The sequence below is a fragment of the Hibiscus syriacus genome, unplaced genomic scaffold (genome assembly GCF_006381635.1).
Source record: "Hibiscus syriacus cultivar Baekdansim isolate YM2019G1 unplaced genomic scaffold, ASM638163v2 tig00014862_pilon, whole genome shotgun sequence".
NCBI classification, from domain to species: Eukaryota; Viridiplantae; Streptophyta; class Magnoliopsida; order Malvales; family Malvaceae; genus Hibiscus; species Hibiscus syriacus.
Genome location: NW_024062338.1, coordinates 111,934 through 125,198, shown reverse-complemented (window position 1 = coordinate 125,198; position 13,265 = coordinate 111,934). Strand labels below are relative to the sequence as shown.

Sequence of the window (13,265 nt, the reverse complement as noted above, 5' to 3'; positions counted from 1 at the left end):
AGCTTTGTCCTCCCCATCTTTCTAAGAGCCATTTTGACTTCCTCAAACCAAATCCTACTTGTAGTGCAGTCATTGGTCGTAGTATGATGGTCGACTGACCCATCAACGGTACTATCTCTATAGGGAGATGCACCGTTATTAAATAAGCCAAAGAAATAACTACCCCAAATTCTCTTAATATCATGATCTTTCACTAAAAGAACACAATTGTTGTCCTTAATAAACCTAATACTACTCTTTTAGGTTACTCTTTAGGAAATGTATTTAACTCGAAATTATTTTTATTTACTTTTAAATTTTGTAACTCAATTTCATATTATTTATAATATTATTAATTATTTTGTTTATTAAAAATATTAATTTTTAATAAGAAGACGACATATCTATAGAAAAATAGATAATAATAATGCCAAGGGAATTAAACTTAAATCTTTTAAAAGAAAGTAACACAACACATAATCAAAAACTAAACCTTAAAGTTATTAAATAATAAACAAATTAACATTTAAAGTAAATAAAATAAGTTAATGTATTTAATATTATTAACTCACTGTTAATGCATTCATAAATTAATATTAAAATATTGTTAAATTAATATTAAATTTAAACATTTTTAAATTAATTTAAATCATATTTATGTATGTAAATCAATTTTTCACAATTTAAGTAATTGAATAAATTTAGATTTCATAATATCCTAAATAACTTGAATATAATTATAGGTATAATTATAAACACAATTGCTGATCGCAACTAAATATAATACATTAATATTGATGATTCACTATTTTTGGTTTAGATAGAAAATTATAATCAATATTTGAACAATCATCAACCCGTGAATTTTGAGGAAAAAAATAAGAAGAAAAAAGGTGTGGTAGAAAAGATCAATAATATAGACGAGTGTCAATGTATTTAATTATTCCTTTTTAGTTGTAACTAAGAGATATTATCTTTATTTTAACTGATTGAATCGTAAAGTGACTATGACTACTCGTATGTTAGCAAGTTAATTGATATGACTGTAAGATCTTGAAGTTTATTTTGATAGATCATGTAGGATTGTCAGAAGTTTGTCTTATCTATAGACTGTAATTAGTTAGGAGGCTATGCTACTCATGTGCCCAGAGGATATGAGTTCATTGGAAGCTCCGGTAAATGAATGAATTTTTTAAGAGGTCTCAATTGACGAAGAATTGACAATTTCCAAATATAACCTTCAGATGTATAATAAGTTACCCTCTTAGTTGAAGAAATGACATAAATACTTAATTCGAAACTTATAACAAAAAATATAACAATTCATTTATCTTTTTAAAATAATTCGATCATTGGATAGAATTATCTTTATGTTGATTAAAATATCTCGATACTTTCACTCAAATAGAAGACAATAATCCTCGTTCAGTCGAGGTGTTTTGATTTCTCCAACTAGTATTCCTTGAAGCAATCTCAGGTCGCCTAAGCTCACTTTGGAAGATAGAGGCTCTTGTAGAAGTTAATTTAAATTTCAAGGAAAAATAATTGATGGGAGTATAAAAGAGTTAAGAATTAACGAGAATAAAAATTTAAAGATATACAATACAAAAATTAAATTAAAAATATATAAAAATAACAGATCAAATTAAAAAATTTTGAATGTTTTTATCAAAAATAAAAATTATATGTCTTTTATGATTATAGATGAATATTGGTATAAATTTGTCAAAATAAACTTAAAACGAAAGTTAATTAAAAAATTACAAATAAAATCATAAAATAATTAAATTATTTATTACAAATAAAATAAAATATTTTTTCAATCTTTAATTATCTAATTTTATAAATTTAAATCAAATTATTCAAAATCAAAATTTAAATTAAAAAATTAAGTTAACTCAGTATTAAAAAATATATTTTTTAGAGTCGGGTTTTGACTCTAAGAAGCATTGTTTTGAAAATCGGACCTGACCGACCGGTTCAACCGGGAACCGTGTGCTAGTCCGGTTCAATCTAAACTGGTTGAATCGCTACTAGTGAACCGGTCAGAACCGCTAAACCGTTCGAACCGGACCGGCTGAAAACCGAAAAAAACCGAAAAATTTTGTTTTTTTTAAAAAAAATTAAACCAAACAACGTCATTTGTTAAACGAGCCAAGTCGAACTCGAGTATTGCTGAGCTCGACTCGAACTTGAAAACTTTAAAAGTAAGCTCAACTCTACTCAAACTCACAAGCTAAAAATTATCAAGTTCAACTCAAACTCGAAATATAATATTGAAACTTGAACTCAAAAAGGCTTGAAATAAAAAAAAAATTTAGAAGCTCGATTGAAGCCTAAAATTCGAGCTTGATTGAAGTGAAAGAATAGTTCACTCAATGCTCACCAAAAGGCTCCATGATTTTAAATGTCAAATTACCTCTATTATTTATAGAAGTTAGTTGTGATGCTCTTCTATGTTTCTTAGCAATGTGGGATTGTTTTGTTCTCATGTTTTTACTCTTTAGACTTTTGGGATGCTCTTCTATGTTTCTTAGTCATGTAAGATTGTTTTAAAAAAAATAAACCAAACAATATCATTTTGTTATGATTTTTTAACCCCAAATTTATTTTTTAATTATAGTTATATAATTATATTTATTATTTAATATGTTTTACCTTAAATATTATGTTGTAGTTAATTTGAATCATTTTGTTTCACTTGATTTTATGATTTTTAACTTATATATGTTATGACTTGCTTTGAATATGACTTGTAATATAAAAAATTATTTTTTATTAAATATTTTTGATATTTATTTAATTTTTTAAATAATTATTACATCGTCTGATTCTTTCGACCTATCAGACCGGTTCTTCTAGTTGAACAAATGAATCGATAGCATGACCGATTCACTAATCGGTACGGTTCTGAAAAGCATGCTAAGAAGTGCTATCACTGGTCACTTCCTTAACCACAAAGAGCTGAACACAGTTAATTCCTTGGGGAAAATAAAACGATACTGATTCAATTTCAGTGGATAAGATTTATTTGGGCCGTTCTCTTTGTCTCTTTACCTTCCTTCCCTCACATATCAAAACTGCCGACAAGAATATTCTCACCGGAGCTCATAGCTCAAACTTCCATGGGATTAGCTTCAGTCGTTCCCCATGGCGGTGCCATTTGCATCGCCCTCAATTTCGATCTCAGACTTTCATCAGTTTCGACTGCGGTTCAATCTCCCAGATGGGCCGGACTCCGGTTCTCAAATTCTCGTCTCTCCGTTCTCCATTCAGGTCTCTTTCACCCCATGCTCTTATGCTCCGTGCGTTGAAGTATTCTTTTTTTTTTTTGTTTCAAGTCAAAATATACCATCAGTTCTGGCAAAGTTTGAGATTTAGTCAATGTAATTACGAAGTTAAAAAAAGTATTAGTTCAACTGTTGATACAATAAGTATTCTTCTCTGTCAAAATTTGCTTAGTATAATGTGTGTTTCATGAATTCATAATTATTTGCTTGTGAAGCTGATGGAGTTTCTTGACTATATTGATAAAAGAACGGATAGAAAATACTAATAGTGTTGATGATTAAACATTTTTCAAATAAAAAGTAACAACATTTAGGCTGTAATTTGTAGAGTGGAAAGAAGGCTGGAAAATTAAAACTAGAAGAATTGAAAGATGAATTATTTTTCTTTCCATTGGTGTGCTGGTTAGGAATGAATGAAAATTTTCTTTTCATTAATTGCTTGGTAGATTTAAGGAATGAGAGTTGAGAAATGATCAACCCTGTCATTCCCCTTTATTTGTCTTTGCCATTAACTTTTCACTATCCCTTTCACCCTTTCATTTTTTCACTCAACCGAGCAAAACTTTAATTTTTAATTTTGTAAGTACCGAATAAATCTCAAATAGATGACTGGATGACGGCATATTTTGATCATGTTTTTTTTTTTTTTATTTTCCATTTTAATTTTTTATTAAACTTGCAGTAAGCCATAACTGCCGGGCAATATGCTTCCCGGCTGCTCGCTCCAGGGGAATGGAGCAGGATGATCAATTGTCTGAAGGTGATTTATCTTTTTATTAACTTAAGGAATTTATATTAATCTCCTAAATTGAAGCTTTTTTTATCGCTTTTGGAGAAAATGATGGAGTTATGGGATAAATCTGCAGATGAGCAGAATTCTTATGCTAATTCCAAGGAGAAACTTCAGGAAAATAAAGCTTATGCATCATCTGCTAAAACTGTTGCTTTTTGGGTAAGTTCTCTCAAAATTATTTATGTTTATTCTTTATTGAATGTGGATTCATATAGTCCTTTGTGGACATTTTGGGTATTCATCATTATGTTTAGGTGTGCTCTGCGGTTGCTTTTGGAGTTGGTGTGGGATTGAAGGAGGGAGCTGGCAAGGCATCAGAATTTTTTGCTGGGTATCTTGATATGAGTGTTGAAAGTTACCTATTAGTCCCTTGTTTCATTATATCTATCTGACTGATAATACATGGCCCTTTTTCCTGTTTTAAATGAATTTCAGACTTTTCAGCTTGGGTTTTTCTCTTTTGCCTGCTATTGCTGTAGTTATGATTTCCTTTCAGGTACCTATTGGAGCAAAGTCTGTCCGTAGACAATTTGTTTGTCTTTGTTCTGATCTTCAAGTACTTCAAAGTGCCACATATGTATCAGGTTCCATACATTTATCTATCTGCTTAAGACATTCCATATAACCATACAGCCTGAGGCTGTCAGTTTTTAGTGTAACATCTCTGGAAAAGATATTCTCACACATAGTGAGCTTTTCCATGTTAACAACTTGTAATATAAAGTTTTTTATGTACAAAATGTAGAATCGGGTTCTTTCATATGGTATTGCTGGTGCAATCATCTTTCGTTTGTCATTGATACTACTTGGAACAGCTACCCTTCAGGTAAATCATTGTTCAATTTTTATGTTTGCATCTGTCAATCTTCTTGTCTGGGCTCATGAACTCCTCCCTGTTGTTTTAGAGGTTTGAGGTGGTCAACCTACTACTGGCTGCTATACTCTTATTCTCATCATTCAAGGTACTGTATGTCTACCGACTGTTGTGACAATCAAGTTGCCATTTATCTAATCTGTTGTGGTGGTGTCTTATTTGCTAAATTTATGACAGTTTTGCATGTGTTATGTTTGCTCCATTGAGTTCAAATTCTAGTGGCTCATCATTTTGTATTATCTTGTGATAGCTATTTTCAAGTGAGGAAGATGACACTGATCTGTCTGACAACTTCATAGTGAAGACATGCCAAAGATTTATCCCCTTCACATGTGATATTCTACCTTCGAATTGCATTCTGTTCTACTTTCATTCAAGTTTATGTAGTTTATTCTGTCTTTTCTTTAAAAGTTGACTACTTATGTACTGGGTGCAATTTTTATTAACGAATTTAGCTAATTTTTTTGCACTGCTTAATGCTTGTGATGTGGTTTTTATTCCTTTTTCTTTTATTGTTGCAGCTAATTATGATGGCAATAAATTTATAAATAAACGGGACAACGTTTGGCAAGTAAGTCATTCATAACAAGTTTCACATCCTCAGTTCTTGTTAACTTTATCACATCATGTTTGTGTGAACTAGCAGTCTTTTCTTATTCTTAAACATATTCGAATTCCTTTACTGAGTTGAATGAATTCTTGATTCTAACAGGTGTCAAATATTTTAAACAGGCAACTCCTTTGCTTCTCACAGTAGCAGTTATTGAGCTCAGTGATATAGCATTTGCTGTAGGTTCTCATTATTCCTGACACATGCCTAGGATATGGACTTGCTGGTTAATGATGAAATGAGGATACTGATGCAAATTTTCATTTTCTTTAGGTTGATTCAATACCAGCTGTTTTTGGTGTTACACGGGATCCTTTTATAGTTTTTTCATCCAATATTTTTGCCATCTTAGGTAATTCTTTTTCTTTCATCTCGTTCTCATGCGCGCGCGCGCATTCAGTCATACAAGATGATTAATTTACTATATTGCTGTCCCTTCAAGGTTTAAGATCACTCTACACACTCATTGCTGAGGGTATGGCAGATCTGGAATACTTGCAGGTAATGTTTACTCTCTCCACTTTACCTTCTAATGCATGCCTTAGATTTGACGCCATGTGTAGAACTTTGAATATAAGCTTGTACCTGTACATGAAGAGAATGTGACGAGTCATCATAAATAATTGAAAGATTATCCATGCAACTCGTTCAAGTTTGCTCGTGTCAATATTCTGCTGGCAATTTGTACTTATCTTGCAGATTACTGTTATGTGATTAAGCATGGTGCACAAATTTGTACCGACAACTTTTATTCTGATTATTTTCCCCTTCCTTTGGCAGCCTTCCATTGCCGTCGTTCTAGGTTTCATTGGGTTTAAAATGATCTTGGATTTCTTTGGTTTGTACCTTGAATCCGTATTGGTCGATACAAATTCATTTTTATTTTGTAAAAGAAGTTAAAAGAGAAGTTCATGTTTTAATTCATTGATGCAGGATTTCATGTATCTACAGAGGCGTCACTCGGTTTTGTTGCGACAAGTCTTAGTGCCGGGGTCCTCTTGAGTTTAGCAAAGAAGGGTGAGTAGCTGAAATCAAGTCAAGCGCAACAGCAGGTGAAGGGCTAATATTTTGAATGTTTTATTTTTAAGTGCAAGAGCAAGTGAGCTCTAAAATTGATGCTCCTCCTTTGTTTCTCATCTCTCTTCAACAATGAAAATGAAGATTAATTGTAGTTATCTCTCACCTCTAAAATTTTCTGTTTATAAATATAAAGTATTTTATTGAAAAAATAATACTGATTATTTTTCATATCTTTTATTCTTATTTTCTTTATTTTTATAACATTTCGAGTTACATTTTTAATTTATGTATTTGACATCTAATGTTGAAATATGTTCAGATCACATAAATAATTTAAGTTTCTTTGTATTGTTTAATTAAAAAATATACAAATTCAATGAAGCATATGAAAAATAATATGGATCAATTTGAGACTTTCTTTCGTTTTCTGGTCTGGTGGATTTTCTTAAGCTGTTTTCCTGGTAAATTAATTATCCTGACAAACGAACAAACGGAAGTTGTATTCTGTAGATTTGATGTTGATATGATTTTACTTCTTTAGGATTGATTTCATCGGCGGAAGTTACATTGGATTCGATTGAGATATTCAACAGGCACGAGAATAACCATCATAAACCATCTTCTCCTCTTTCAACAAAAATAAATAAAGAGTCTAGTCTAACTCAAACTTACAAAATTCAACTCATCGTCGACGATAGAGCACAATAAATATCAAATGGGGAAGCGGAGGGTTTGAAAAAGAAAATTATTACTCGTGATTAGCCCTATTAAAGGATCCAGTTAGTTGTCCAAGTTCTACCTGAAATTGAGAAAGATTTGGATAAAAATATAAAATTCAATAAATGGACTTGGACAAAAAAAAAAAATTAGATTCGCTTAAAATATAGGCGGGATACATTTATCTAAGATGATATCTTCTCTTAATTTACTTTTCCTCATTTCTTCTTTTGTTAATTCTTCTTCATGGTTAATTGTCATCAAACCCTGAATCGCCTTCTCCTCCTCTCTTTCATTTTTGTAGTTATTTTCTTACATTAAACTGTTTGAGGTTTTCCACACCTTGCGTTCTCTATCGCGCTTGAATTGAATGTGATTCATGAATTTTCTTATCTAATTTACACGCCACAGGTTGCCAAAGCTATTGCATTGCACATTTCACAAAATTGCAAATTCAAAAATGTTTTCCCTTTTTGCATTTTCTGACAAGTTTTAATAATGAAACCTAGTAAACAAATGACATACGGGAATAGTTTTGCTTAGCTACTTCTTTGTGGTACAAAACATCCCCCCATGTGAAATTATGCGGGGGCTAAATATGAAACCAATAGTATAGCTCACATTGTAATAACACCATGTTGGAGTAAGAGTTCCCAAGAATATCAATCATTTTTTGAGGTGGTATCCAAACAATCCGACTTATTATTTATACGAACCTGTCTCACTCGGATTTAGGCTTCAACGGTCTTTGATTGTATGATCCCGTCCGACTTGTAAACCTTCCCACAAACTTCAGGACCTCATCTATCAAAATCACGGGGAATGAAACAGCCAGAATCAACAACCATTCATTAAAGCTTAATGGTACGATACCGAATACTTGAGCCAGGAATGGCACATAGACAATCAAGAAGTGCAAGCCGAATGAGACGGACATGGCAAGGAGGAGCCAAGGGTTGACCCATGGACGCATCGACAAGAGGCTTCCATCCTCGGAGAGGGCATTAAGGGAGTTGAACATTTCAATGGCAACCAAAACAGAAAGGGAAAGGGTCATGGCTTTTACTTTGCCTCCTTGGAAGTAATCGCAGGGATTATTTTCAAAGGAGAAGACCTGGTTCCCAGCTGTGAATGATGAAACGGTGAAATTATTCCATGATGAGCACTGGCCCCAGTTGGCGAGCTGAGAGTATGTGACAAGGGTGTGGCCATCACCGCTAAGGTCGATGCCAAAGAAGGAACCATGTGTGTACCAGATAATGAAGACGCCAACAGTTGCTATTCCGACGTATAGTCCAATCACCTGTGCCAGACAATGATGTAAGATCAAGAACTAAAACCCACTAACAAGAAAAACATACTTGATAAAATCAAGCAAAGGTCTAACAAGTTACCAGATAGCGGAATAAAATCCAAGCAGTGATGAGCGAATCATCACTTCTCCGAGGAGGTTTCTTCATGATGTCCTTGTCCGGAGGATTGAATCCCAAAGCAGTTGCAGGTGGTCCATCGGTAACAAGATTAACCCAGAGAAGCTGGACAGGAATCAGACCCTCAGGTATACCTAACGCTGCTGTTAGGAATATTGAGGCAACCTCACCGATATTTGATGAGATCATGTACCTGAAATAATGGTCTTAGCGTCAAAGAACTCCGGAAACAAAAATGATTTTAGGAAACAATCAATATTCAAGCAACGTGAGGAAGGATGCATTTCCTGGCATTATAGCCCATAAGCATGACCTTCAAAGTCTAAAGCATGATAAAAATTTACAACCAACCTGATAAAAGCTTTCATGTTATTGTAAATGGATCTGCCTTCACCAACGGCAGCAACTATTGTACTAAAATTGTCATCTGCCAACACCATGTCAGAAGCTTCCTTGGCAACCTGGCAGTTGGAAAGAAAATAAATGATTTGAGGAAAAGGGGGGAATATGGGATGGTGAAAAGAGAAAAAAGAAAGCATGGACTTAAACTCGAACAGAGCACCATGATTAATAGCTCTCCAACAAATTGGATGAAAGCACCACAGGTCTCCAAACACCCATCAATAATGATCTTCAAGTTCAATTTGTTTTTCATTTTTATTTTTAAATAATTAGAGTTTCATTCGGAACTCTCTGAAAAACCTTTATATAAAGGTGCATTTGAAAAGAAAATCCACAATCAGTGAAGAATAAAATGAAAAAAGTACCTCTGTTCCAGCAATGCCCATGGCAATCCCAATATCAGCCAGTTTCAAAGCAGGCGCATCATTTACTCCATCACCAGTCATAGCAACCACCTCTCCATCTTCCTTTAGCAATCTCACTATCTCCTGCTTGTGTCTTGGTTCAGCTCTGGAAAATAGAAGGCCACCACTTTGTCTCAGATGAGTTTTCTTATCCAACAGTTCCATAAACTCCTTCCCCGTTAAACTTTTCGAGCTGATGTCTTCCATGGACCCAAAAACACCTATTTCACGGCATATAGCTTCGGCTGTATTTTTGTTATCTCCAGTGATAACCATAACACGAATACCAGCTGCTTTACAGTCCTCAATTGCCTGATGGACCTCTTGACGGGGAGGGTCCTAAAAACATTTAATGGCACAACCTAGCAGAGTTACTTCACAGAAGAAACATATAATACAAAGAATTGTAAGCAAAGATAGTGATTAGAAACTTTGCAACTCACCCTCAGTCCAACCAAGCCAACAAAAGTGAGATTGCTCTCAATTAAAGAATAGTTGGAAGGGTCAAGTAATAGGCTATGTGCTGGATGATCATCACTGCCGTCATAGCTTTCAAACTCAGGGAGCTCATCTTTGTATGCAAAACCCAGGCAGCGCAATGCACCGCTTGACATATCTTGAAGAGCATTGGCAACAAGGATCCTTGAATTTTGATCAAGTGGTACAACAGAACCATCAAGCAATTGCATCTTTGAGCTTCTCTCAAGTAAGTTCTCTACAGCTCCCTACCAGAGCCCGTAATTCAAGTTATTTAGCATTAAGGATAAACAAACATGTGAGTTAAGGTTTAGATGTATGAAAAATTAATATATACCAAGTTGATGTTAAAAAACAGCAATAAGTATCATACATCATTCAAAAACCCTACATGCCCATCAATTGTTCAAGTTGAAGAGCAAAAAAATTAACATCACATAGGATCAAAACAAGCATTTGATGGTGGTTCGCAAGATAATCAAATGCCGAAAAAATAACAACTAAGCCTTTCAAGTAAGAAAATCATGAGTGAGATAGCAATAGTACCTTCACTAACAATGACCTTCTTCCCAATTTGGACTTGACAATAACACCCATGGACTTCCTATCACGATCAAACTCAAGGGTTGCAATACGATGCTCATACTCATTCCACCACAGGCAACAACCTTAAGACCATATTAAGCAACATATGTAAATTACAAGTCTTAATGCTAGAAAGGAACTAAGAAAAGAAACAATAAAACATTTGAAAATCTAGCATACGTAGATCATCATTGCTAGCTCCTCCACCACTATAGGATACATTTGGAATGCCCATTTTCTCTACTAGAACCTGCATAGGGATGAACAAGAAGTAAAGTTACAATAAGCCTACTTTTAGAGCGGATATAGATCAACAAATATATATATCAACTACATTGATGAAAACCTCACTGAATATTGACATCATGCTTTAAACTTAATAATCACAATTTATAACTGCATTACAAATTCAAATAAGAGAAGGTTGTAACTAACCTTTAACGCTGCCTCAGTAGGCATTCCATGAGCTAAAAACTTATTGTCAGAATGTGTTAAACCAGCATCATTACAAATAGCAGAAATCTTGGCAATTGTTTCAAGATTAGCATCCATTCCATTACTTGGCCAATCATGTATTTTCCCATCAGAAGGATTATACGTTGTGCCATCAACTCTAAAACTTCGCAAACTACTCGCATCACCCCCCATAGCCACAAGCTTAGCTACTGCCATCTGATTGGTTGTCAAGGTACCTGTTTTATCAGAGCAAATGACAGTAGTACACCCTAATGTCTCGACACTTGGCAACTTCCTCACCAGTGCGTTCTTTTGAGCCATTTTTCTAGTCCCAAGTGCTAAACAAGTGGTAATAACTGTCGGCAACCCTTCTGGAATGGCTGCAACAGCCAACGCTACAGCGATTTCAAAATAATATGTACATTTCTCGAACGAAAACTTGAAATTTCTAGGCCAACCATCAATATACTCCCAACTGAGAAAATATTTGACATTAATTAACCAAACGAAAGCACAAATTACCCCAATTATCATCGTCAGAACCTCTCCGAACTCATTGAGCTTTTTCTTTAACGGCGTGTCTTCTTCGCTTTGTGCCGCCACGTGGATCTGAGTATGAACTTTACCGATCTCTGTTTCCATCCCAATTTGCGTAACCAAACAGAAGCAATTTCCGTTAACCACCGTTGTTCCCGCGAAAACCATGCTCCGTTTGCCTTGAATATCAGCATCTTCACTAACTAACTTGTTAGTTTTATTAACGGCCTCGCTCTCACCCGTCAATGAACCTTGCTCGACTCTCAAAGTTGAACTAACTAACTCCAAAACCCTCATGTCGGCAGGGACTTTATCCCCTACTTTGAGTTCCACGATATCACCGGGAACAAGCTCTTTGGCCGGCAAATTAGGGATTTTGATTCCATCACGAATCACAGTGGCTTGCTCCGATTGGATCTCTTTCAAAGCTTCCAATGCTTTCTCAGCGTTATTTTCTTGCCAAACACCGACGACCGCGTTCACAATCAATATCAGAAATATCACCAACGGCTCAACGAAGGCGGTAATTCCCATTTCGCCGCCTTCATCGCCGTCGTACCAAGCGAGTACGAAAGAAATTACCGCCGCCAGCAATAGGATTCGAACTAAAGTGTCGTTGAACTGTTCCATGATTAAACTCCATATCGACTGCCCTTCGTGCTTTTCCAACTCGTTATAACCGTAGATCTTGCGCCGATTTTCGACTTCTGCCGATGATAATCCCCATTTTCGACTAACTCCATAATGCTTCTCGCATTCGTGGATATCTTTGGCCCAAGCGAGGAACAAATCTGGATCTGTTTGTTTGAAGGCCTCAAATTCTCTTTTCCCATAAACTTCTCCTCCTTTTCCCATATTTAGGATTTGCTACAATACTGAAGATCAAACTTGAGAAAACCTAGGTTGAGGAGGAGAAGATTAAAGTTTGTTTGGTTACCCAGAAAATAGACGAGAAAGTGGAAGTTTTTGTTTCCCACTGTAATCTAGGCTTTGTGCTATTGTTGGTACCCACTATGCTTCTCTCTTTATTGCTTCTTCGCTGCTTTATTTTATTTATTCCTGTTGGGCTCTTATTTTTAAAATCATTCTTTTTTTTAATTACATTTCTTTTTTTTAAATTGTGTGATTAACGAAACTTCCCCCACCACAATCCTAGGTCTAATATCAGTTTGAGTCCCTTCACTATGTTGAAAATTAAAATTTAGTCTCTCTTTTTACTTTAGTATAATTTTATTCTTTTATTTTTACAAATGTTATAAGTAGGTTCAGATTTATAATATTGCTACAGTGATGATCTGAATTCTTTTACTGATATAATGTTATCTAATTATACATTCAAAATTTATAAAAATATAGTTAATTATATTTAACCAATAATAATTTTATATATCAATTTAATATTTAAAATTACACATCGTCATAATGGCTGAAAAAATAGTGTTATAAATTTGAATTATTAAAATAGAATATCAAATTATGTTAAATTAAAGTAAAGGTTAAGTCATAATTTAGTATAACAGAAGGACTAAAACTAAAATTAGACCCATTTTAGCTATATGAGATCAAATGTATTACATAACAGATAGATTTGACAGCTGGCAAATCTGAAAACCTTTTTTTCTTATTTGGCAGTTTTCTATTGGAGAGATCTCAGAATTATGAGGTGTCCTTTAAATACTCTTATTAATTAA

The 13,265-nt window shown here is 34.2% G+C and overlaps 2 protein-coding genes across 2 annotated transcripts; one reads left to right on the top strand and one right to left on the bottom strand.

Annotated features, from left to right (window-relative positions):
- The first annotated feature begins 2,952 nt into the window (after positions 1–2,952).
- Positions 2,953–6,721, top strand: LOC120207503 (thylakoid membrane protein TERC, chloroplastic-like). Its single transcript, XM_039206955.1, has 14 exons — positions 2,953–3,255; positions 3,952–4,029; positions 4,136–4,221; positions 4,317–4,393; positions 4,559–4,646; positions 4,808–4,888; positions 4,968–5,024; positions 5,187–5,268; positions 5,458–5,507; positions 5,669–5,725; positions 5,820–5,898; positions 5,989–6,047; positions 6,327–6,384; positions 6,480–6,721. The coding sequence occupies exons 1-14, from the start codon at positions 3,105–3,107 to the stop codon at positions 6,569–6,571; spliced, it is 1,095 nt and encodes a 364-aa protein (XP_039062886.1). The 5' UTR covers positions 2,953–3,104; the 3' UTR covers positions 6,572–6,721.
- A 1,015-nt stretch (positions 6,722–7,736) lies between these two features.
- Positions 7,737–12,607, bottom strand: LOC120207502 (calcium-transporting ATPase 1, endoplasmic reticulum-type-like). Its single transcript, XM_039206954.1, has 8 exons — positions 11,017–12,607; positions 10,762–10,831; positions 10,543–10,664; positions 9,963–10,244; positions 9,481–9,858; positions 9,065–9,174; positions 8,678–8,906; positions 7,737–8,586 (listed from the first exon to the last, which is right to left on the bottom strand). Exons 1-8 carry the CDS (start codon positions 12,427–12,429, stop codon positions 8,005–8,007), a joined length of 3,186 nt encoding a protein of 1,061 aa, XP_039062885.1. The 5' UTR covers positions 12,430–12,607; the 3' UTR covers positions 7,737–8,004.
- Between the last annotated feature and the right edge of the window lie 658 nt (positions 12,608–13,265).

Bases quoted from the DNA above. Each gene is read 5' to 3' on its own strand.
- LOC120207503 (XM_039206955.1), top strand. From the start codon at position 3,105: ATGGGATTAGCTTCAGTCGTTCCCCATGGCGGTGCCATTTGCATCGCC. The intron at 4,889-4,967 runs GTAAATCATTGT...CTGTTGTTTTAG, and splicing joins TTGGAACAGCTACCCTTCAG to AGGTTTGAGGTGGTCAACCT. The intron at 6,385-6,479 runs GTTTGTACCTTG...TCATTGATGCAG, and splicing joins AATGATCTTGGATTTCTTTG to GATTTCATGTATCTACAGAG.
- LOC120207502 (XM_039206954.1), bottom strand. From the start codon at position 12,429: ATGGGAAAAGGAGGAGAAGTTTATGGGAAAAGAGAATTTGAGGCCTTC. The intron at 10,832-11,016 runs GTTAGTTACAAC...ATCCCTATGCAG, and splicing joins CTACTGAGGCAGCGTTAAAG to GTTCTAGTAGAGAAAATGGG. The intron at 8,587-8,677 runs GTAACTTGTTAG...TGTCTGGCACAG, and splicing joins GGATTTTATTCCGCTATCTG to GTGATTGGACTATACGTCGG.